The 23,813-nt window shown below is 47.9% G+C and overlaps 1 protein-coding gene across 3 annotated transcripts in view; it reads right to left on the bottom strand.

Moving 5' to 3' along the window:
- The window catches only part of RHBDL3 (rhomboid like 3), a 67,625-nt gene extending 46,403 nt beyond the window's left edge, over window positions 1-21,222 (bottom strand). For 2 of the 3 annotated variants that reach the window (XR_012589954.1, XM_074607882.1), the window contains exon 1: window positions 17,546-17,729. Coding sequence is in view for 2 of the 3 variants with exons in the window: in XM_074607882.1 (XP_074463983.1) it covers window positions 17,546-17,701 (156 nt within the window). In the remaining variant the exon portion in view is untranslated. Of the gene's footprint in view, window positions 1-17,545; window positions 17,730-21,097 lie in introns of those variants that run through there. The other variant, XM_074607883.1, reaches the window with a different exon arrangement.
- Between the last annotated feature and the right edge of the window lie 2,591 nt (window positions 21,223-23,813).

Genomic DNA, 23,813 nt, shown 5'->3' on the forward strand with positions numbered 1-23,813 from the left:
GAGGAAGAGACAGATGGAGAACAGACATAACCAGGCTCCGCGCATCACACTGAGTGACTTGGAGGAGCTGGACAGGAGACACAGAGGCAAGATTTTCAGCCTTGCTCAGTAAAGTACTACACATAAGCATGCATGAGACAGCAAATCTATTGCACCCGAGAGACAGATGTAAGCCAGTGACAGAGTCAGTCATGGTGCTTGTTCTCACTAGAAAGGAAGCAGCTGTGGCACAGCTGTGAAGCTGCTTTGGGCTCGGCAGTATTTCTGTCCTATGCAGGACAGGCACAAACCTGCTGCTCGTTCAAGGATTTGCACCCGGAGCCTGGGTATTTCCCCAGCACGGAGGGAAAACTAGAGTTTTGACTCAGCTAATTCCACGAAGATTTCAGCAGAATCCCTCTTCAGAAATTAGACTACTGAGGCAATAGCAGTATCTTCATCACAGTTACCATGTAAGATTGCAAAATAACTGTGTTAACTGGAAGCTGGCCATCAGCCTCTTCACCTATTAACTATGGGAGAGAACTCGGCTAGAAAGCAAGGCGGTCCAACTCCCAGGGCTGTCTTCAACACAGAGCATACTCTTCCCAGAGCATTCCTATGCTAGAAAACCTCACTGCATAGATAACTGCTTGTTGTAGCAAATAGGGAAGTACGACAGACTGGGTAGCTTAGGTTAGATTAATTCCTGTCCTATTGCATAAAGTAATTAACTTTACTTTATTATGGCAATGAAAATTATATGACCATTTTAACTGACCAGTGTTTCTTGCTCCAGTTCTTGCCCCTACAGAGTTTGGAGGCAGCTAAAGTAAAACTATTTCAGAAACTGACAGCCGGTGCACCATAAGAAGCAGGTCCTGGTGAACAGCTTCTCCATTCAGTCTTCTCTTCCCAGGCCTTGTGAACCTGGTCTCAGACAAGCTGAAAACGAGAATCCCTCCTACACCAAGGAATCAGGACAGTCTAGCTCACTTTGATCAGGGGGGCGTTTCTCAAGGTTTTTTTCAGTCCTATACATCTTACCATTCCTTTACCCTTGAGCCACATGAGCTGGCTGCTGTGTGCAGAGCTGTGTGCTGCAGCCCAGCCCAAGCGAAGCAGGAGCTCTGACAAGGCCCTGGTGGTTAGAGTGGCCTGGTCAAAGCATCCACAGTGCAATGCTGCCTTCTGCAGTGCCAAAGAGCGACTGGTACCCAAAGACACCAAATACCTTCAGCTGCCACTGAATTCACCACCTTGAGATAAGACTCTCAAGACCCCTGGGCACTGACTATTTGAGAGACCAAGCCTCCTGAAGAAAAGCAGATGGGTTTTGCCTGCGTATTTGCCTGATGTCCTTCAAGCAAACACAGCAGCCTTTTTACAAGTTGAAGAATGGGCTTATACCAACCCATAGCTGATTGTAAATCCCTGCAATCACAGCTAGCTAGCTTCAGAGGCAAGACATCATAACCAAGCACCCCTACTTGCCTCTAGGGGATTTTTTTTTTTTCTTTTCCACCAAACATCATGTTGCGGGAAAGAAACACCATGAAGGTGCACCCACACCCACAGCCCCAGCCACCCCACACTGGTACTTCACCCTAGTTCTTCTATTCCTCCTGCCCACCCAGCAAATCTGGTTCTTCCAATTGCCTTCTCAGAAATATACCAAACCATGGTCAGTTCCTCAGGCTGCAAAATGGAGACACTCTTCAGTCAAACCCTGGCGTACATTCTCATGAGAACAGATCAGTCCATCCGGAGATGGATGCAGTACCCAGAGTTGTATTGTATTACAGTAAAGCTAGACTTGCCACAGCCAAACTCTGCTGTGTTGAAATCACCAGCATTTAGAGAGGCTGTGGACAAGGAAGACGCTAGCAAGGAATTTTTTCCCTGACATAAAAGATGCTGGCTGTTAGCGAGGCTTGGATCCAGCACTTCACCTTAGAAAAAATTAAAATAAACCATAGAAGCCTCAGGGAAAAAGATCATTTGAGCCTGGATATTCCTTTCTCCTTGGCACAACTTTATGGTGCGTATCACAATATTCTCTCTGCATATTTCTTGGTAACCCTTCAGCCCAGGCTTCCATAAGTGATGAAGAGCTGAAGTATTTGTCTGACAGTGCTAAAGGGAAAAGCAAGAAGCGTCAATGTTTTCAGAGTGCAGCCTCTCAATATCTGAGGGATCATCATAACCTCCTGTTCTAGAAAAATGAAATTTATCACGTGAATGCTCTACCATGGAAGAAGTGCATGCTGTGTCAACTTCCTTCAATAAAACCCTCAGCAGAAGAAATGGAATATTTATATGTCTGCATGCTTAAAGAAACACTGTAAAATTAAAATCAGGGGAAGTCCTTACCCTTCTGAAATCAGTAATGAAATTAGCATGAGGCCCAAAGGAAGCAAATGAGGCCCCTTCAGAGGGGCCAGGGTTTCATCTTGTGTTTAAAACCCCACAGCGGCAGATCTGTACTTATTTTAATGACCCACCAAATCCTTTTAGTCTTCTACATCCCTCCACGAAAGCCTAATAATGAAAAATTATCTACTAAAACTTGGCTTTTCCTGGAAAAGTAGTATCTGAACAGATCTCTAAAGACAGATATTTCTGTGGACGCAGTGAATTTGGACTGCAGTGCTTTGTTTTCAGATATCATTGCATTTCACATTGTCACAGCTTCCTTGGAATAACATTTGATACAGAAAAAAGTGTAAACGATACTCACAGACAAAAGAATAGCCAACCCTCTGAAACCACAGGGCCTCTCCATTTGTATTGCTTTTGTAACAAATATAGCCTGAGACACAGAATTCCAAGTAAGAGATCCTTGCGCAATTTAAAAATTCAAGAAAACCATGCAACGTTAAATGCATTCATTTTTATGAGCATCAAATTCCACCTATTAATGGATCAGTCATCCTCTGCAGCTACTAATTTACATATCCAGCCTGCAAGCTGCCGAGGGGTCAGTGGACACGAAGTACATGAATACATTAAATCTGAAAAAGGAAACTAACGTCCATCGTAATTCAACTCGGCGATCACATTTTCTTTACGAGCAGCAGCAGCAGTGTCCCTGCCTGACAACCACACACCTCCTCATAAAGGCACTCCAGATGCACTGAACACTCTACTTAGATGGTAACTGCGATGCGTGCAGCGTTGATAACTGAATCACGTTCAAGCCCTGCGGAAAGAGGGAATTCCTTGGAGTTACATTTTCACCAAGTTACTGAAAACCATGCTGTTGTACACGGACTAAATTCAAAGGCCTGATCCTCACTATGGAATACAGCTTATCTGAACCTACATTAAAACCCTGGAACAATTTATCAGCCCTTTTGCCAAGCCAGGCACTAATACCAGCTTTAATGTAACAGCACTTTTGATCTTGTACCAGCTAGAGTGGTGCTGGTACATCTATTATTCCTCCAGGAACAGAGCCGTGCTCCGATATCACACCTACAATTCACTCTTTTTGTGCAGAGCTGTCTAGAAACAGATGTAAAGGAGAGCTTCTCAGCACCATGTACCTCCCTTCTATTATCCCAGAGAGGCGAACAAATCTCTCCAGTGCCCAATTCAGAGCCAATTAGAGCTATGGCAAGGAGAAAGGCTTCTATTTTAAGCTTGTTGAAGAGGTAACTGGGTGCTGCAGGCAGAGGGATGGACATGGGGGAAGGTCTCCTGTAAATTGATTCTCCTTTTTCTCAACTGGGGACGAGGCAGGTAGACAGCAGCTTGAGGAATGAGGGGCAATCCCACGATCAAATGGATTCCATTCCTTTTTTAGGTCTGTAGCAGCCTGTCCCCCGTTGTAACAGGATATGAATGCTGATCTCCCTATTCCACGTTCCCATCTGCGAAACTAAATGAACAGATACTGGAGAATGAGCTTTGAAGTCCTTGAAGAGGAAGGGCTATTGCAGTGCTGAATAAGGTCAATTCCCTACAACTCACAGCCACTGCAGTGATACAAGCGAAAATCCTAAGGTGCAGAAGAATCAGGCCTTGAAGGAAACTAAAAAGCTCAGAGAAAAGATGAAAGAAACTGAACATGGAACATTAATACTGCTTTGAACATTTACTGAGGAGAAATCCTTACCAGAGGTGACAAAACTGCTGTTAGCAATCAGGTACTCCTGGTCTAGCACCAGGATGTTAGGCGAGACCCACACCTCCCAAGAGATCCGACTGCAGGGCTTACTCAGACCAATCTCACAGGCACCAGCTACAGCAGTTTTTCAGAAAGGAAGGGCAGGAGCTATTAGTTGAGTAGTGGGGAAAAAGCAAACACCACTTGTTTATTCAAAGGTCTTGCTACTCCAATGTGTTGCTTGCATCAGATGTGACAGTGGTAAGTATCTGCTTAAGGAAAAAAAAAAACCTAAACAAAACAGCAACACCAGCAAAACCACCCCCCTGCAGCTAATCCAATTAAGTCACAGGATAAAGTTGTGGAGGTTAATCAGATCTGAGCCATTGGGTCTCTCTCTGCTGCTGCTTAGTGACATATCTGGTGAGCAAGGCTAGTGAGATGAAGGCCACGCAGAGACACCGATGATCTAGCTAGCCCCAGGAGACAAGCACCGCTCCCCTGCTGCATCAGGCAGAAGAGAGAGGAGCACGCTGCAGGGCAGTCCTGGGGGTGGTCTGCTGGGCTCAGAGCTCGGCTGTCTCATTAAGCCTTACCAAGTGCCAGGATGCTGGGACTGATGGGCTGCGTTAGACCAAGGCTACGTCTGCAGGGTGCTGCCAGGTTGGTAACAAGGATGGAAATTTACTCAGCAAGAAAAAGTTCTTCCCATACAACTGCAGGGAGCTCCTCTTACCTTGTGCTTCATTAGCTGCAACTCTGTGCTGACCAAGGCTGCAGCAGGGCCGGTGAGGGCTGTCCCAGCTCAAGCAGCCACCAGCACAGAGACCACCTAGATTGTCACAAATAGCCCCTTCAGCATCGGGAGCCAGAAGGAAGCTGAGCTGGGGTTTGTGCCGAAGCAGCCCCACCAATGCCAGAGGGACAGGGTTCAGCACTGACAAGGGAACGCTGCTCTTGTCACACCCACCAGGCATCCAGCACACTGCCGAGCCTGACGTCCTGAACAAAAGCTATCTTGCAAAACTGAGCATGCTGCTTTCGCCAACTGCCTGCCTGTTCAGTCAGATCTGCTCTGCCTCCATCCCTCCTCCTCCCTTTAGGGCAAAAAGCAGCCAATGGTCTCAGCCCTTGTTGATTAGACAAGCGTGTGCACTTACTACCCCCATCGTCACACCCCTGGGTGCAGGACAGTCAGCAGTCTGTCTGTGATGGACACAGTAGGTCCTGATGGACCTACTCTGGAAGGTGACCTCCCCTTTGACCCATCAGACTGGGCTGAGGTACAGAACAGCCCATAAAGTGGGGAGAGGAAGAAACTGTTCCTATACCCGTTTCTTCTGGGCAGGGAGAACACTTGGACCAGAAATTCATCTTCTCTCCTGGACAATACATGCCAGCCTTTCAGAGAGCACAGACGGAGCAGTCGCTCCAGTGGGATGATAGAACTGTAGTGACAGCAAGAAGATGATGAAAAGTGTGTAAACACCATTCTGCCAGTAATACTGATCTCTTTGGTTGCCAGAAATGTTTCAGGCAAATGATTCCTAATCCAGGGACCATCATCCCCCCTCCTGGAGGGAAACTGGGTCTCTTCATACCACTCTACCACACTGAACTTTGCTAGACTCCTCAGTTAGATTGTTCCTCCTTCTTTGTAAATTCTGCAATCCAAGGACAGTGACTGCCACTGTTCTTCAGTTTCTCAAAGGAACTAAGATCCAGAGCCCCCAAAATCAGAACTTTTGCCCTTCCTGTACGAAGTTTTGTCTTTCCTTTAAAGACAAGTTTTATAGTAAATCAGCCATGAAACTTGTCAGGAGAAAAACTACATTTTATACTCTGGACTTGAAACACAGAACACTTCATATTAAAAATAGCTCCCTTTTTCACTGTCTGCCAGATTTAGGAGGGAGGTGAAAACCCACAGGGACTTGATTCGATGCGTGGAAAAGCAGAATTCTATAGCAGCGAGTATGCATGCACACTTATTTTAGGTCAAATAATAGCTTTGCAATAATACTTGGCTTAGCAGAGAAAACCAAAGCTTGGGATAGACCCATGCTAGCCAGTACTCTGGTACTGAGTGCCATGAGAATTCAAGCACATCCATTAGAAAGAGAGGGTGGAAAAATTAAAAATAAATTTAAAAATTATTTTTAAAAATCTCATCACATCACAGTTTTCCTGTCTTTGAGATGGTTTATCTTCCAAATTCCAAATACCTGCTCCTGTGTCAGCAATCATGGCAAACATCTTACCAAGACACGAGACACTCTCGTCTGCATGACCTAGTGGTGGCACAGACCTGGCCAGCACACAACCTTCCCCCCACAGCTGGTAGCTCCAGATCAGCCTCCCTCATTCCTTAGTCGCGAAGTGGGGCAGCAAAGGGGCCTGGTACAATATTCAACCTTCCTCCCCTCTCTTCTCAACACGAGGAGAGGACAGACCGTCCACTGCCTGCAGCTTTCTGAGGAACCGCAGCTCAAACAGAGCAAACAACCCCATAGCTTCCTCCAGAGCACGCTACGTTCTGCAGAAGAGCCAGCTCTGCTCTTCAGGGTGATGAGTTATCAATCAGAAAAGAACAGCAAAGGCTCCACACAAGGCTCTGCTGCCAGCTAAATTGATAGATCCCAGCAAAAGAGAACACGAATCAGCAGGCACAGCTTTGACTCTAACAATACAGGCAGTTAAACATTCAGTATTAAGGGCTACTGAGTAATGCAGGAGTGATGGGACAGAAGGAGGGTTACCTTAGTAATCCAATTAAGCGGGAATAATGCCCAGTCATTCTCTCCCTCCAAATCGGTGTAGGATGACAGAGGCTGGATCATCTATACAATGTCCATAACTGTCTCGCCATTGGCAAGGAACAAAATACCGGGGCACTCAAATATCCCTTCTCTAATGTCGCCATCACAACTGGCACACAGAGAGCATCTGCATCCCGGGAGGCAGGCTCTGAGCAGGGCTGACTCTCTTTGCGTGCTAACATCAGAAAAACACCTTGGTGTTCCCACTGGGAAAGAACTCATTCAGCTACACCTCACGGGGAACAGTGAGCAGAGAATGACCTCAGAAAGACTACAGCACTCACACTGCAGAGAGCATCTTTCTTTGAATGAACTGCTTCGGCTCAGGCTGGGTATGCGTAATTCAGGCTGTTTTAGACTACAAGAAACCATCCAATGCAGCTTTGTGTCAAACCTCCACCCACACATCAGCTACATAATTAATAAGGATGAAAGAGAACATTATCCCAAACTGGTATTCAGATCCTCAGTGATCAGTAGAGCTTGTTAAATTCTGTTCAGTCTCAGAACTCAGCAAAAGGAACATACTTCACACATCGTACTACATGGTTGATCATTAAATACAGGCTTATAAGCCCATAAAGTCACTGATGCTTGCAAGTGTGGAGTAATTTTTTGCATGGACTAGTTTGTTTTGCAGTAGGCCCAAAAGTTAATTAGTTTTCACAGTTTTATTACTCCACATGGTCAAATAACAGCCTGGAGCTTCCAGTCAGCTGGAACCACATAAGGTCCAGAAAATTCTCACTGTGCTTTTTAGGACTGTTTACTATGACCATAAATCAGCAGCTGGCAAATGACTTTCTGCCCCAGCTCTTCTTGGCCACCAGTACCAACCCTAAAGGATCCCATAAATCAATGCAGCAACAGCAGCTCTCAGCTCACGGGCCACAGAGGGAATAAGGCCACAACATGCTGTTTCAGACACATACAACAATTCTTTGGGACACATTTTGGCTATCACCACCCTGGGAGAAGCCACCCCACATACCTGTCTTGTTGAAGGGGACTGTGCAGCATTTACACCCCAGCCAGCTTCAGCTCTGACATATAACTAACTGTGAAGCTATGCTGCTGCTCTCTCCACCACAAAAGCTGCTTCCTATCACACCTGACAGGAAGATAAACTGACCATTGCACTTATGAATAAGGCGGCATGGCTTTGATCTTTCCTAATGCTGTAGAAAGCCATGAACGCAGGCAGGAGGCTCCTATCAGGTGAAGAGCACAGAAGCAAGCCAGCACACTGCAGCCTCTGGGATACAGACTGACTGAAAAACATTGCAAGAGCCTCTGGTGGGGATGCCCAACACTGCAGAATCCTCTAAAAAAGCCAATGTACACTCTAGTTTATAGCGCTCTAGAGTAGACAACACCAGAATATTTAACATGTTGAAGGCACAGGAGCAGTCCTGCACGCATATACATATACACAAGACATCCCCAAACGGTTCCCAGGGCTGGCAAGTCCAAGTGTGATAAAGAAAACACGCAGCTCAATAACAATTCCTCAGACACTTTATTTAGGTTGGAAGGAAGTTATTCCCCCAGCCATGGTCTCCAGGCACAGCTCAGAGACCAAAGACAGCATCAGCAGGACCATCTCCCATGCTCTTCACAGCAGTCTCCCCCAAAGGGGCTGCCTAAATGCACCAATCAATGCAAAATAAACATTTCTCCAAAACCCAAATACTATTGTCAGAGGACACATGAAGGAAAAATATTTGTGCCTTCCCTGCTGACAGGAGAACAACCCAGAGACATAAATCCAGTGATAACAAGACGGCATGCAAAAGCAACTCCCCTACTAGCAACCAAGAGGGAGTAGCTGAGGGAAGAGGCAGCAGTTCAGACAGAAGAAGGAACCACAGGAAACACTTTCTTTTTCCTCCCCAGTGCAAACAAGGCTGAAAATCAACATCCTTCCACGGAGGCCACTGCCTGCAGGGAGGAAGGATGCTCAAGGCCCACTTCCATTATTTCTCAGCATGAGAGAAAGTAAATGTGTGAGAAGAGTGGCAGGAAGCCCATGGAGGGAAACAGGTGTCTGGCTCTGTTTCAGAGCCAAAGGCCAGAACTAAAAACCTACTTTGCTCTTCAAATCCCATAGGGCACACACCATTTTGGTACCAGCCCCAGCAAAACATACAGCTGACGCTAGTTATATAATGGGTCCAGGACAACCGTCACACTTTTCAAGTGCTTTGCAAGTTAAAGCACACAGGATAAAGTCCTCCAGTAGTTTTTGTGAAACTTTCCATTTTTCACCTTTTATAATATTGATCCTTTCTCTGCCAAGAAGTAAGCATGGCTATGTCTCGCTGGCTGTAGGCTGTCATCCACAAGCACTTCCACTACAAATGCGCATAACAAACGTGTATGCTACACAAAGCAGCATCTCCAACATCACTGGTACCTAATTGTGAAGGATCACAGAGGTAAAGAGATGCTTCCACAGGGAACACTGCCCAGAAAAAGCACATGAGACCAGAGGTTTGATGGTAGTCACAAACAGCTTTGCCTCCAGCAGCCTGCTTTATTTTTTCCTCAGGAAACTCCAGAGTATACGCTACATACAGAGTATGTCAAGTATCAAAGAACATGAAGAACAGTTCCTAGGCATAAGACTGATCTTGCTTGTTTAACATCAGTTTCATACATCATTACTCTTCTCACCAGCAACACAGGGTCACTGCAGACAGCTGTTCCTAAGCAACAGGAACATATACTAAAAATACATACATTCTCTGTGTCTTGTTAGTGCTGGGGTTTTAGTTTTAGAGTTGAAGGAATTAAAGGTCCAAGTGAGACTTCTGTGCATTCTTTTCATGATTCCCTGTCAGAGAGAACAACCCCACACTACAGGCAGTGATAAGCAGTCACTGCTAATTAAGGTCACTTCCAGAGAATCTACAATTTTTTTTACTGGTTTGTGATTTCTAAAGAATAAAGAGAAATTCCTACTGGAATGTTCTGGGTTGGTCCCAGAGCAGCTGGTGACAGTGCAACAGCAGCCCTTGCACGAGACACCTGACATAACACAGGGATAGCCCAAGGCAGAAGTCAATCTCCAGGTTCCTCTACTCCAACACAGCATCCAAAAGAAACACTTTACAGGCTTACAATGAATTGGATGGTCAGATCTCATTGAGTCTTTTCAATGATCTTTGCCCCATACAACAGAAAGTAAATGCCAACTTTTCCAGCTGAAATTACTGTCAGATAAATACAATTAGCCAGGTGGAATCCATCCAGGGCAGAGAAGATCATGACTAATCTCAAAAACAAGTGTCAGGACAGGTGTGATCACAAACATTCGTGACTTTCACTGCACATTTCACATATCATCTCTAGTGATAGAATATCCCCCAGCATCACCTCAAGCAGCTGAGGATACCACCACTCAGGAGATTAGGAGAGGAGAGGGAAAGAAGCGACTGTCCCAAGTGCTACAGCTTGAACACGCAAACACTGCAAGGTCTGAATCATAGCACTCAGAGATCAGCTTTCCTCAGCAGCCTGTATGTACAACTGTGCAGGAAAACAACCCACCGCTTGCACCCCATCAACTTTGTCTCACAGTGTGTTGGTACCAAGCTGATTTCAGACCAACACACCATACAATGCCTAGCGAGGAGGCAGAAAGAGATCGCAGCTTCCTTGGCTGCTGTCAAACTCAAACACGCCCACTGCCGCATTTAATTTGCAAACGTGCCCTGGTACATTTGCACTGACTGCAAATACCGGAAGGCAACAGAACATCATACTCCCTACCGCAGAGGAGAAACACTTGCTTTCCAGGGCTGGTAGAGAGTAACTTTAAAAGCTCTGTAAACATTACAGACATAAGTGGGGATCGTGTAGAAATGCACCTCCAAACCGCTTCCACTCGCCAAGCAGCTGGTTTATTCCTCTGGAGACAGGATGATCTCTTCCCCTTCTCTGTCATAACAGAGCACACAGCCACCGTGCACAACGCACCAGCTGATTTGCAGAACAGCATCAATCCATTCTGTGTTTACAGCTTTCCTCCCCCCTTTCTTTTTAAACACGCAGGCTTAAATGTTCTTATTGCTTCAGTGATTTTCTATGTGCAAGAGAGGATTTGAGAACAATGCATTAGCAAGGATCTATATGCCTAAAAAACATCCCGTGCGTTCAGCTGAAATGGCAGAGCATACGCTACCACAGCCTCCTGCTGCAGCTGGGATCAGGAGGCAGCTGAGATACAACAGTCTGAATGCAGCTTGCCGTCCCTCTCAGACACTGCACTCTAACATGCAGGTTTCCAGGCAGCTCAGACAGGGAAGGTACACAAACGTGTCATGAGTAGGAAGCCTCCTGAAGCTTTTACAAACCTAAAGACACCAAGCTGCCAGTAACTCACGAGCTGTGTAAGACTGACTCAGCCTCCATGTGCTTTACGGTGCGTTTGTTATGACTCCTTGAAACGTTTCAGGAGATGCCTACTTCTACCAGCACAAGCGTAACAGTGCTGTGTTTGCTACATTGCTGATGTTTGGTTCATATTGATGGTTTACAGTCACAACTTTTTGCACGGGGCAAAGCCAACAGTCCGCATACAGGCTGGCGGGATTGCAGAGAGGAATATCTGAATAGTTGGGGAAATGAGGTAGCTGATCACAAACCTTTCACGCTGCAGGGAAGGTGTAAATACAGACAATCCCAGAGACTCACATCCAGTTTAGGGGCTGGCTGGGATTCAGCATACAAAGGCATTAGAAGATTAAGGAGAAACTTGGGAAATTTTTGCTGTTCATCCTGCAAGAGGCAGGAAGATCATTAATGACCTCCAGGTAGCTTTTTCATGCTGAGCCATCACTCCAGGGTATCATGGCTAAAAGCCAAATCTGAGTATAAGCCTTGAAGTGCTGGGAGATTGCCATCCACTGTAACAACACTGGGAACAGACATGGGCTAATCCAGGCAGGGTAAAGACAAGGGATTACCCTGCAGAGGGAACAGTCTCTCAGACATCTATTTGCTGCTCAATGCCTCAATTTCCCTCCTTGACTGAAGGAAGGATAAGTTCCCCTCCCCTCTTTCCTGGGGGCTGCTGTATTCAAAAGAGCCTCTGGCAGAAGGCAGCAAGGGGTTGATAATGCAGACAGCATCAGCAAGCCAATCTCCTTCAGCAAAAACAGATCCTCTCTTACCAGCCCATTCTTCCCTTCAAGTCTGTCTACAGGGCAATGAATTTGAAGGGAGACTCTTTTTTTTTTCCCCCCACCAACCCCATAACCCAAAGTGGAGGAGTCAAAGGGTTAATGCTGCATGACAAAGGTCAGCCCGGTTTGGGGAGGGAGGAGAAAGGGAACCATTGTGGCCACAGACAGCAGCTCCCTGCAACCAAAACGCCACTTGAGAAATGTAAAGCGATGGGGCTGCTCAGAAAAAAGGCCCGAGAGCCCTGCCTAAATCCCAGAGCTTTATTGCTCACAAAAGCCCAGCCCCTTGAGTCATTAATCGTGTGCTCCATGGCTGGGCGCCTCAAAGAGCAGCAGATGACACATGCCCAGCTGCTATTGCTGCCCCTCCTCAAGGTAGCGGGGCAGAGGCAGGTGCACTCCCAGTGCCCTCTGCTCGAGACTAATCTGTTCTCCCTGCTTGTCCTCTGCCTTTCATCTCCTCCAGCACCCCACGCTGACAACTGTAAATGAGATTAGACTTCAAGGCGTGGGACAGATGCAGAACCCCCTCTGTGCATTGCCAAGAGACGCTTGTAGCTTTTAAAGTGTCTTTCCCCTTTACAATGCACAGCTTGGTGGAGAGGGAGAAGGGGGCAAATTTCTTGTGACGCTCACAGAAGCCTCTAATATAGCAGACAAGGCAGACCCTGGTTTTAGGGCCTGGATGCTAATCTGTTATCACCATGGACAGTCTTCCCAACAGCACCTCCGGTTCTCCAGTTCATGTTAGGAGATGAAGTAACAAGTCTATGACTATTTCCTAATTCTAGTTCCTACAACCTCCTCTTTGCAGCACCACTCTACTCAAACGCGGACATATGTCCCAACAAACATTAACCTAAAAAGGTAGCAATAGTCCAAAATTCAGGCAAGGACTTGAAGGTCACATACAACCCCGTGCTCAACCCCCCCGCCCATACTGCTGCTCTCACTGCCATCCTTTCCTATTTCTCGTCTTGCAGTTTCTGCTTCTCTGCTCCCAGTGATGCACACAAACGAGTGGTGAGACACATGCAATTTTCCAGAGAAAGGGGTAAAATCTCCAGGCACAAACCCCTGCTCGGAGCTCAGAGAGACCTGCCTGGTGAGGTCTTCCAGCCACAGCCGGCAGGGGTTAGCCAGCAATAATAGTCAGGGAAACTTTTCAAAGTGAAGTGTGATGGATGTTTAGCTCAACAGTGCCCCAGTAAACAAACTGGAATTTCTTTTACAGTGTGGGAAATAGCTCGTCCTGCCTGTGTTAAAGGTGACCCAGAGAAAAGGGACACAGTTAACATAAAAGATCATTGACTTCAAAATAACTCCCCTTCTCAGTTACCACCAACCGTGGTCATAGGTGGCCTGATTTTATGGATTGCTTTGTAATTTCAGTTGTGCAGGAACCAGCCCTGGATTTAAGACTGCCAAGTCAGCATATTTTCAAGCATATTTTAATGTTTTATGAGACCATGGCAGAGCAGGTTCAGCTGCACCCACTGCTGGTAGTGTCAGCAACCGAACTAACTCTTCCTGGCAAGCGTACGTCTGGTCCAGGATATCTCTACAGCCTTGTTTCTGAGCTAAAGTTTTCCATTAGCTGCCTACACATACTGGGTAACTTGGCATCTGTCTGCATTCCCCATAAACTCTGTTCATCTGTTGCCATCACACCCACGTACAAGTCTCAGGAAGGAATCCAGGGTTTCTAAAGCAGCTGCAACAAAAACACAGCCTGGACTGACAAGCAATAGGATCAAGGTGCTGAGCCAGTGAGGAGGGTCTTTTTGGAGAGTTTTGTGTGTATCTATTTAAAACGAGTTTGTTGTCATGACTACAATCCGGAATATGGGTGAGAAGAAGTGGGAACTCTGAGATGAGGGCTGATAATGTTAATTCACCCTTGAAATCACAGCAGCCATGGGGATGGGGAAACAGAGAAGATGATACAAGCTCTTGGCATCTAACACGGCTAAAAGCCACCTTCTGAAGGCAGGTCTGTCCTAATAATGAACGCTGTTCTCCTAAATAGCTCCTTTCACCCAGCACAGCAAAGGGCTGGATAGTACTGATAAGCTGCAGTCATCTCTAAAGCAGGGACACTGGACACTATTGACACGGAGGCAAAGATGGGCACCCAAGACCCTAGAAAGGACATAGCAAAGCAGGAACAGTCCCTCAGGAGACTCATCTGCAGGTTTACTCTAACCATCAAATAACTTGACTTCAACCAGAACAGTGAGGTGTTCTCATGTCTGCATGCAAGGCAATTAGCAAGGGATCTTAATAGCACAGAAAAATGTGAAATTGTCACGACCTGCTCCTGGGATTGTCGTGCTTTTAGCTCTACCAGAAGATTAACAAAAAAAATGGGGGGTTAGCCAGTGAAGAACAAATGAAGAGAATCCCAAGCGATTGCGGAGGGATGGAGAGAGGCAATACCCTGCTCTGCTCAGAGCTTGGATTCCACACAGAGACAGCGTGGAATGCGCAGCGACTGTGCAGGCTCTGCAGAAGGCAGCAGATGCGGAGCTAATGTGTGTGTGGGGGTGGAGGGTGTTTATGAGCACAATAAATAAATGTATGAATCCCTATAAAAGTTCCATATAAAAGTGAGTTAGAGCTGCCCAAGGGCCATGGCCTCGTAATAAAAAACGCATCTCGCAAGCACAGTATGAAGCAGCAGCTGTACTGTAACTGCCTGGCTGCAGCACTGAAAAGACGCGAATCTGCCTGCTCCCAAGACTGTTGGGTGAAGTGCTGACCCCACAAAATGCAGGAGGAATTTTGGTACTGCCTTTAGCGTAGTCAGGAGTTTGCCCTAGGAGGGGCTTCTTTGAACCTCAGAGCCTAGGAAGCAGTTCTGGATCTGTCTCTTTGCCAAATTTAAGTTTTTTTACTTCTTAAAAAAAAAAAAAAAAGCGATCTGCAAGTGGCTGGAGATATTGGTTTGATTCACTGACAGTTCCCAGTGTTACAGATTAGAGCTGGATCAAAACAAACAAAAAATTCCTCCATAAAGCATTGTCAGTAACTCCTCTCCCCGCAAACAAACAAGCAAAAAGCACTGCTTTATGTCTGAGCAGCAATTTTCATCAAGAAGTTTTGAATTTTTAATTTAAGATGGGGGAAGAGGGGGGTGCCATAAAAAAACTTTAATTTTGTATGTCTGAAAAGAAACCTGCTTTTTTGTCAGTAAACCTATATAAAAGTATTTAAAAAATATCTCCCCACAGAAAAAAAATAAAATTACTTTTCTCACTCAAAAGTAAGGGGGGCAAAGTGCTGACCCCTCCCTCGCACTGTTTGCTGTCATACTCCACCACCCCAGACAGAAGAGACTTGCAGATTCCCAGCCTGTGGATTCCCAGCTGCCCTAACACTTTCTCCAGAGCCTTCTCGTGCTCTGCCGCTCTCCCGGGAGGTGGTGAATGCAGAGGCCCACGTGTCTCAGCGGAGAGGGTGGCTATCAAACTTCAGTCCCAGCCCACAAGTCACAAATGCACAGGGCACGTGAACCTTCGGCCACCCATTTCCCCTCTAAGTACACATAAGGCCAGGTCATATCTCCCAGGGAGAGCTGCAACTGTTCCGAGTTTCAACACACAGGCTTTCCCTAGTTATTAAGGCTGTCCTCATGTTTCACATGGATGCCAATCAGAGCTAAACAAAATGCTCCCCTCTCCTACCGGCACAGAGCTGCTAGGAATAGCAGCCTTGTTCCATGACAAACAGCATCTTGCAATCCACTGCAGGGCTAATTGCATTGCGTTGCTGATACAACGCTCAAGGAAGACGTCAGCTCCTTGGCTTTGCCCACAGGCAACAAGGACATTATTGATTTATTCAGGACTTAGGACTAGTCGTCACAGGTTGTATTTTCTTTGATAATAAAGCCTTACAGACAAGGCTTAAATTTCAGCTGCAGCCCTAATTGAAACATAGCTAATTATTGAAGGTCTGCCTTTACAACCCATTCCCTTGTTACTGGGGTAATGTTCTGCAAATCCAACAGTCAAACTCTCCCCCCCCCTTAAAAAGAAAAAAAGGAGGACTAAAACCCCATCTACTATTCAAGCAAGTCCTGTGGGAAATTACAGATTCCTCTCTTTGAGCCCGAGGTAGCTACCAGTCAAGAGCCCCATCCCGCAAGGACTCAATGACTTCAAAGGATGCTTGTAGAATCAAACTCCAAATTAAGGCCAAGGTTCGAGACAGGAGAGAATTCAAAGTGGCCAAAACAAACATTCAGCCCAGATCACAAGCAATTCATCTGGCATCCACCTTTTGAGCGGCAGCATAGCCTACGAGCCCCAGCACATTCAAATACACCACACAATTTAGGTGTGATCAACAATTACAGTAATCTAATTCCCAACTGACAGCTTGCTTGATTGTACAACAACAAACATACTGCAGTCCAGACACGTGGATTAGCAGTCGGTCACGGCTAACCGGGTATAAATGAGCACTCATCAGAACAGGCAGTCCAGTTACTAGCTGAATGATAACAGGACCCCCAGAGTACTAAGGACATCCTTTCGTGGAGACTGCGTCACAGCTTTTGGCTTTGCAGTTCAGCCAGACACAGAAGCAAGATTATCGCCTCATAAAGCAGGGACGAAATCCCACCCAAACTTTAGTATTGACAGGACGATGCCAGCATCAGAGTAAGCTCCCTTACGGAAGGTGACATTTACACACACACACACCCCAGCACAAAAGTTCATGACATCAAGAGAGTGCTGCAGTTTAGAAGCAAGTCAACCCTAGAAAAATCCTTCAATTTATAGCTGCTTCACATTTCAACCTGGCAGATGGAAGGAATACCACAAAGCAAACACGTCAGTTAAAGCAGCTAAAAGCATAATTTATAAACTAGAATCCACAATCCAAATTCTCAGCAGCTATAACTCAAAGCTCTGCCGAGCTGTGCTGATTTCAGCTGATTCAACTTTAGTCTTTGGTACAGAAGCAGATACTTTGCTAATTCTGTGCAAGTTTACAGCAGCTGGTCCTCCTCTGGCAGATGTAACCCCGCAGAAGTCAGTTTAGCAGTTGGGGAGCCATTTCAAAGAACGCAGTGCTGGTTTTACAGGTCCTAGTTTGCCTGCCTCAAAGAGAAGATCCTTTAATCCACAGAGCAAGGATAGAGCAACTGTCAGCAAACAGAGCACCTGCTGCAGCACCTGGGCTCAGACCCTGCGCTAGGAGGGATGGCCAGGCTGGGCCCTCTTCTGTCCCTGGCTGCTCTGAAGAGGAATTGAGAGAAAGGCCCAAAGCAGTAGTGGTAATTATCGCTTGCACACCAGCATCCTGGGAACAGGGAGCATGGAGCACATTCCTCCTAGGCTGTATTTTAAATGCAGGGAAAATCTAGTACAGAGGAAGTTAACTGGAGGTTAGACTCTTTGCCCACAAGACAGACAATATATCAATTGTTCACATACCTGATCAAATAGGGCTTTCCAGTGCTGAGAGGCAATGCACAAGGGAGGAAAAAGAAGAAAAAGAAGGTTTAGGAGCAACGACATTAACATGCAGTAAACTGTAGAAGTATATTCTAACAGAGAGATAACCAAATGATTTAGTGCCATTTCCAACATCCTTCTTCATCCCAGAATCACCTACCCTTCCGGGGGAGGAGGCAGGGGGAATCTACCAACCACAGGGAGGACAGTTTTCATTTACAAATCCAAAAAAGGATGAACTCAGAACATTCATGTGTTAATTCTGTTTTCTCCCGCTTTGTCTACTTGCAGACAAGCAAGGAATAAAAGGCTTTTTTACTCACAGGGATCAAGAAAGCTTGGTGTATATTGAGGGGAGGGAGGAGCTAGCAATGGTCTTTCAGATCACTTTCTGAGGCCCTGTGGCCCAACATTGACCCAATGAAGCGCCTTGCCGAATGTCAGAGCCTTCTCTGCTGCCAGCTCCTAACTCTGGCAGGGACTTGCTGTAAGGTCCTGCATAACTCATCACTTCTCTGAGCCTCCCATGTCCACATCTGAAAAACTCTTGCACAAGGTGGAAGCGGGGGAAGGCTGGAGTAAGCCCATTACAAGAATTTACCCCACAGCTTTTGTTCTAGCAGATCTGCCTTAAAAGCTTTGTACAGGAGGAAGCTCCACTTCCAACACAGATGACCATGCAAACACTCCACAAGCCCTCGTCCTTGTGAACAGAAAAAACAAGCTGTCAACTGGCTCTGATCTATGCTTTGTAGAAAGACCGAACCAAGTCACCTCCCTGCCTCAGGATTGCTGCCTCACTGTCTCACAGAATAGAGGAAATTCCTAATTAATTGTTTAAGGTTCTCTCTCATCTCTCCTGGATTTGGGGACCAGTTGACAAGCGAGCAACTTCCATGGGGCAACAGTGGGGTAACCACTGGCTTGCAGTCCCCAGAAAAAACCTTGCACATTTCCAGCTCTCCTGTCTGAAGTGCTGTTCAGCACAACACTGTTTCTGCCTCATTCACCTTCCCAAAAAAGCAAAATGAGAAAAATAACAAACAGACTCGTACAAGCAAATCTCCTCACTGTGCTATATGCAAAGCAGAGCTCTGGTCAGTCTTATCTAGTCCTGGAAGAACATTTCCTTCCATATGGTAGGCAGATTTAAGGCAGAATTGACTGGAGAGACAGTGGGGTATCAGGCCACTGAATTCTATTTAATCATTTAAGTTGTTGGCTCCCCTCCTCCCCATGCCTCTATCCATTTATAAACTCCCATTTATCATCATAAAGCAGCCCAGCACTTTAAAGAGAACATTTTGGGACTGCCTGAATCCTGGCTTTGTGGAACACTGCTCTGATTGCTGTAATGACATCACAGCTGAGCTGTTATACACTGTCAAGGCTGGACAGCCAAACCTCCACTACGTAATATTTTTGTAGTTAATAACACATAAAGAACTGACCTTGAGTCAGTTCTCACTGGCCAAGCCAGAGAGCTTACATCAAGCTTTCAAATGTAATAATAACAACAGAAAATCAACCTCTAGTTAGGTCTCGGGGGGGGGGCATGCTCCTAGCACAGAGCAGTTTGAATTTTCAGAGATGGTGCTCTGTAGCCTGCTTGTTTCAGCAGCAAATCTTGGCGGTGGAGGAGGAGGGCATTTACACCACTTCCTGGTCTTCCAAATTGCAGATGACATACGATACCTCAGGCTTCTGTTGCATCATGTACTGCCGGGTCTCAGCAGCTTCCCATAACCAGTGCAACTGCAGGCTCTAGCTCCATTTTGTTGATTGCAGAAAACAAGGTACCAGAGTCAAATAACAATGCAGATCCCAGAGTAAGTAACAGCAAAACACTGCGAGCTGGATCAGACCCAAGCTGTCCTACCTCAAGGTCAAGCAGCAAGCCAGCAGCAGAACTAGGATGAGAATCTAGATTTCACCAAGGAAAGCTCATGGTCTCTCTCCTGCCTCAGGAGCCAAATCCTGCCTGGCACTCAGCACTTCAGCATCTCCTGGGTCCCTAGCAGGATTGAATTCCAATGGCTGCATTCGTGTAGAGGCTGGAGTAACTCCAAGGGGCCCATGTGTATCACAACAGGAAATCTTTCTTGTAGACCATCCAGACAAGCACAAAATTTGTCAGGGAAGAAAAGGTCAGAGTCTGAGGTAAGCAAGCACAGGGATTTGGAAACCTGGACTGTGAAAGCTCCTGGAAAGCCACCCTTTCTGAGCGAAAGCTACATGTGCCCCTGGGTCAGGCACACTCCTCTTAGGACTGTCTGGCAGCGTTGTAGCAGAGGTCAAAACTGCATCACACGTTCCCTCCTGGCTGTACAGTGCTCGAGAATACCGCCTGGGGAATGCAGCTCTACCAGGCAACTGCACTTCCTCCGCTGCCCTCTGGGAGGAAAATCCAACAGCAACCGAATTGTAGGTGACTCAGAAGGAAGGGCTGGGGGGATGAGAAGCAGGCACTGCCCCTAAGCAGCCCCAGGCGAGTTCCTCCAGCAGTGACATAAAAGTAGAGGGGAAAGGGGATGTGCCATTGCTGGAGGCTTACTTCACAAGTGTCGCTTTCATGCCCGTGCAAGACCCGAGATAGAGCCCACTTCAGAAAGACATCTAGTACCACTGCTTCATCCCTCCACAGGCAGGAACAGAGCCTGCGTTTAACCTCTGCGGACTGAGCACTCTGCACGGTCCTCATCCCAGCAGAGTTTGCTTGGAAGGAGAGATGCGAGCAGTGCTGGGATGCACCAGGAATGCAGGATCTGCTCACCATTACTCCCAGGCAGGTGCACAGCAAGCCCCTGCCTCCGGGACCGGTCGATGCAGAACTACTGCCTCAGCTCTGCAGGCTTTGCTGCTCAGCCTGGCGGGAGCAGATTCCAAACATGCAGGACCACGCGGTGTCCTTCTAGGCTGGAATGAGCAGAGGCAGAGACACGGTGCCAAGTTATCCCACCCTCAGGTGCAACCAGAGCTCAGAGGGTGGAGAGATGCTGTCAGCCCTGCCGAGCCGGGGAAAAAACTTCCTTGCCTGTTTGTTGCTCGGGGGCTGGAAGAGGGAACAGGCTCCCGACAGCGTTTCACATCTGTCACCCTCCGAGTGGCTGGGACTCTGGAAAAGCTCCCTGTCCCCAGGGAAGCTCCTCAAGCCAGGGCGTCAGCCCCTCTCCAGCCTCTAGAGCCGCTTCTGCGCACAGCCCCGCAGCCCCTACGCGGCCGTGAGCCCGCATCCCCCCGGGGGCGCGGCGCCGGGCGCGGACACCGGGCGGACCGGCAGCCGGGCCGGGCCGGGGCAGGGAGGGGAAGGGAGCTGCGGCTCCGGGCACCGAGACGGCCCGGCGGCTGCCGGAGCCCGCGGAGAGCCGGCGACAAGGGGAGCGCAGAGCGGCGGGGACGGCGGCTTTCCCTCGCCCCAGAGGGTCACCAGCCCAATTCCTCCCCCCATCCCGGACTCCATCCATAAATAGCTTGAGCCGATTAACCCGTCCGGGGCGAAAGGGGGGAAGACACCGAGCAAAGGAAACTTACATCCTCTGCGGCCATAGGTAGGACATCATCGGAGTCCAGCACCTCGATTTCTTCCGCCTCTGAGCTGGCAGCCACAGCAGGGGAAGAGCTGGCGTGAGGCTCCGGCAGCCTGTCTCCCATGCTTGGAAACGGTCCCCTCCAGCCCCCGCCCCCCCCCCCCCCCCCAGATCCTTAAAGAAATTAAACCTAGCTGCTGCTTGGCAAAGTTTCAAGCGCAGCCCAGCCTGCCTTCATGACTCCCGCAGCCGGGAGAGGAGGAAATCCTCCATCCAGGGAACATCCAATTAGCGCGGGCAGCGCTGGCGGGCGGCATCGCGGCGGCCGGCTCCGGACGGGGCAGGTGACCCCTCCCCGCGGCGGCTCGGCCAGCTCGGCTCGGCCAGCTCGCCTCCCCCCGCTGCCCCCAGTCCGGGGCACGGCCAGCGCGTTCCCCGAGCCATGCCGGCCCGGGGGCGGGGGGCGACGACGGGGACTTGCCCTTCCCGGAGCCGCGCGTACTTGGAGGCAGAGCCCGCAGCTGCAGCACGTCCGAGGATGCGGGCTGCGCGGCGGCGAGGAGGCGGGGGGGAGCCCCGGGTCGCCCCTGGCCGGGGGAGGCGGCGCGGCCCACCCGGGCACCGCCTCCCCCCGGAGTGACCTGCCGAGGTTCGGCACCGCGCCCAGCCGAGCGGGTCTCGGCCCCTTCGTCCTGCCCTCGCCCCCTCCGAGCCCGCTCTCAGGTGCCCGCCCTTGGGGTCCTGACCCCTTTGGTCTCGCCGAGCGGGTGCAGGCAGCTGGGCAAGACGTGCCGGGGGGTCCGGGCTTTCTGAAGCTAACTTCTCCACCCCGCAGAGTCCCGCAATCCAGGGCTGCGGTGGGCTTTTAAATTCTTTACCATCATTATTTGTTCCTATATGTCAAGATGGGTATCTTAACCATCTGGAACCTGGATTAGGAACTTGAGGAACGCCTTGACTGAAGGCAAAAATCCAGCAGTTTTAGCTTCTTCCAATGAAGTACAGAAATAGCAGGTTGGCAAGGGGGAAGGGCAGGCAGAGCCAAGCGGATCCACACCGTGCCAGTCCCTCTGCTTTCTGCTGCACCAACAGCCGGAGCCAGACAGAGCTCAGAGTCGGGTAGAGAGGGGCCTGCACCGCAGGCCACGTTTTCTTGGTGCCAGAGCTCCGGTTCCAGATCGGACACACCTCAGCCACAAGGGCAGAACCAAGCTAGAAGTCCTCTTTTCTCTACAATTTTGTTCTAAAAAACAAAGGCAAAATCCCTCAGATAGAGTACCTCTAGAACAGGAACAGGATCTTCCATCCAGCAGCAGCAGAGATTCTCTCCCATCCACAGCTGTCATGAACTCCATACTGCATATTACTTTTGATCTGGATCAAATTTGTCCCACACAGTGATGGGAAATCACACAGACCCATGCTCTTAGCTGCTGGGTTCTAGCTTCTTAGTTACTAAAAGATTTTTCCGCAGAAGAAGGGGGAACAGTGCCAAGTTCTTTCCATGTGCCCACATGAGCTACACCTACCTACAGCCACCAGGGAACAACAGCTTTCCACATCTCAGCATGGCTGGCACTAATTTAAGGTCAGGGCCAAGGGCTAAAGTATCATCCCACACAGCTGAGCAAGGTCAAGTAAAGAGAATGATCTCCTCTGTCACCTGATCTGATCCCTTGGCAAGACCAGCAGGAGACCTCAATCTCACAAACAATCCCTATTCTGGGAACAAATGAAAGAGCTAAGATGATAACCTTATCTTGTAGTACTGCCCAGATGCTCCATCCTGAACGAACATTAGAAAGGAATCTGTTATCTTCAAGGAATATTGAGGTAAAAGCCTTCCCTCTGTTCATGGTTCTGAGTCCAGCTGATAACAATCCTAGCCAAAATATCTTTTTTAAAGAAATGTCCCTCCCAGTGTTCTGAAGATTTTAGCTAAACTTTTAAAGCAAGTGCAAGAAGTAAACCCAGGACTTTTGGACCTGAAGAGCCGAACTTTTCTACCTCAGGATTCAGGTGGGAAAATGACAACAAAATAAAATCTCTTTGGGGTCTCCAGTGCAACTGATGAACAAGAGGGCTTCTCTCCCTTTAATGAGCAAAGCTGTCATCAGTTAAACAGAGTAGACCTTCTTCAGGTTTCAAGGTGATTCCTTCAGCACAGCATCCACTTCTCACTTGTCTAGAGCCTGGCCAGCCTGCTCTCCCAAAGCATAACAGGCTACCAAATCCAGCGCTTTTGAGAAGCATTAACCCCCTTTACTCATACACCACCACCCCTGCCAAAATATTCCAGGCACTAAAGAGCTATTATAAAAACAATCTCTTTTTGATTAAAAAACTAAACCTCATCAAAACTTCAAAACAGATGGATAAGCAAAAATATGCTATGCCAACAGAAAGAAACAGCCATCATTTAAAGATGTCTTTAGGGAGAAGGGAGGCAAGTTTTTTAAAGTAAAGGGAGAATAAATGAGCTGAATTTCAGGGGTAACAGGTTCCACACAGTTGGGGACTGCCATGTCAAGAGCTCTGTATCGTCTCTGATTCCAGATGCTACCAGGAAAATGCTAACCATGGAGTCTAATATAAATGCAATAAACAGCAGGGAGAACCCCCAAAACCTTATCTTAACACCAAACTCCCACTAAACTGGAAAACTGCTGCAAAATTACAAGTTAATTTTTCTCCTCCAAGGAATGGTTTTCACTAGTGGT

This window comes from Larus michahellis, chromosome 14 (genome assembly GCF_964199755.1).
Source record: "Larus michahellis chromosome 14, bLarMic1.1, whole genome shotgun sequence".
NCBI lineage: Eukaryota > Metazoa > Chordata > Aves > Charadriiformes > Laridae > Larus > Larus michahellis.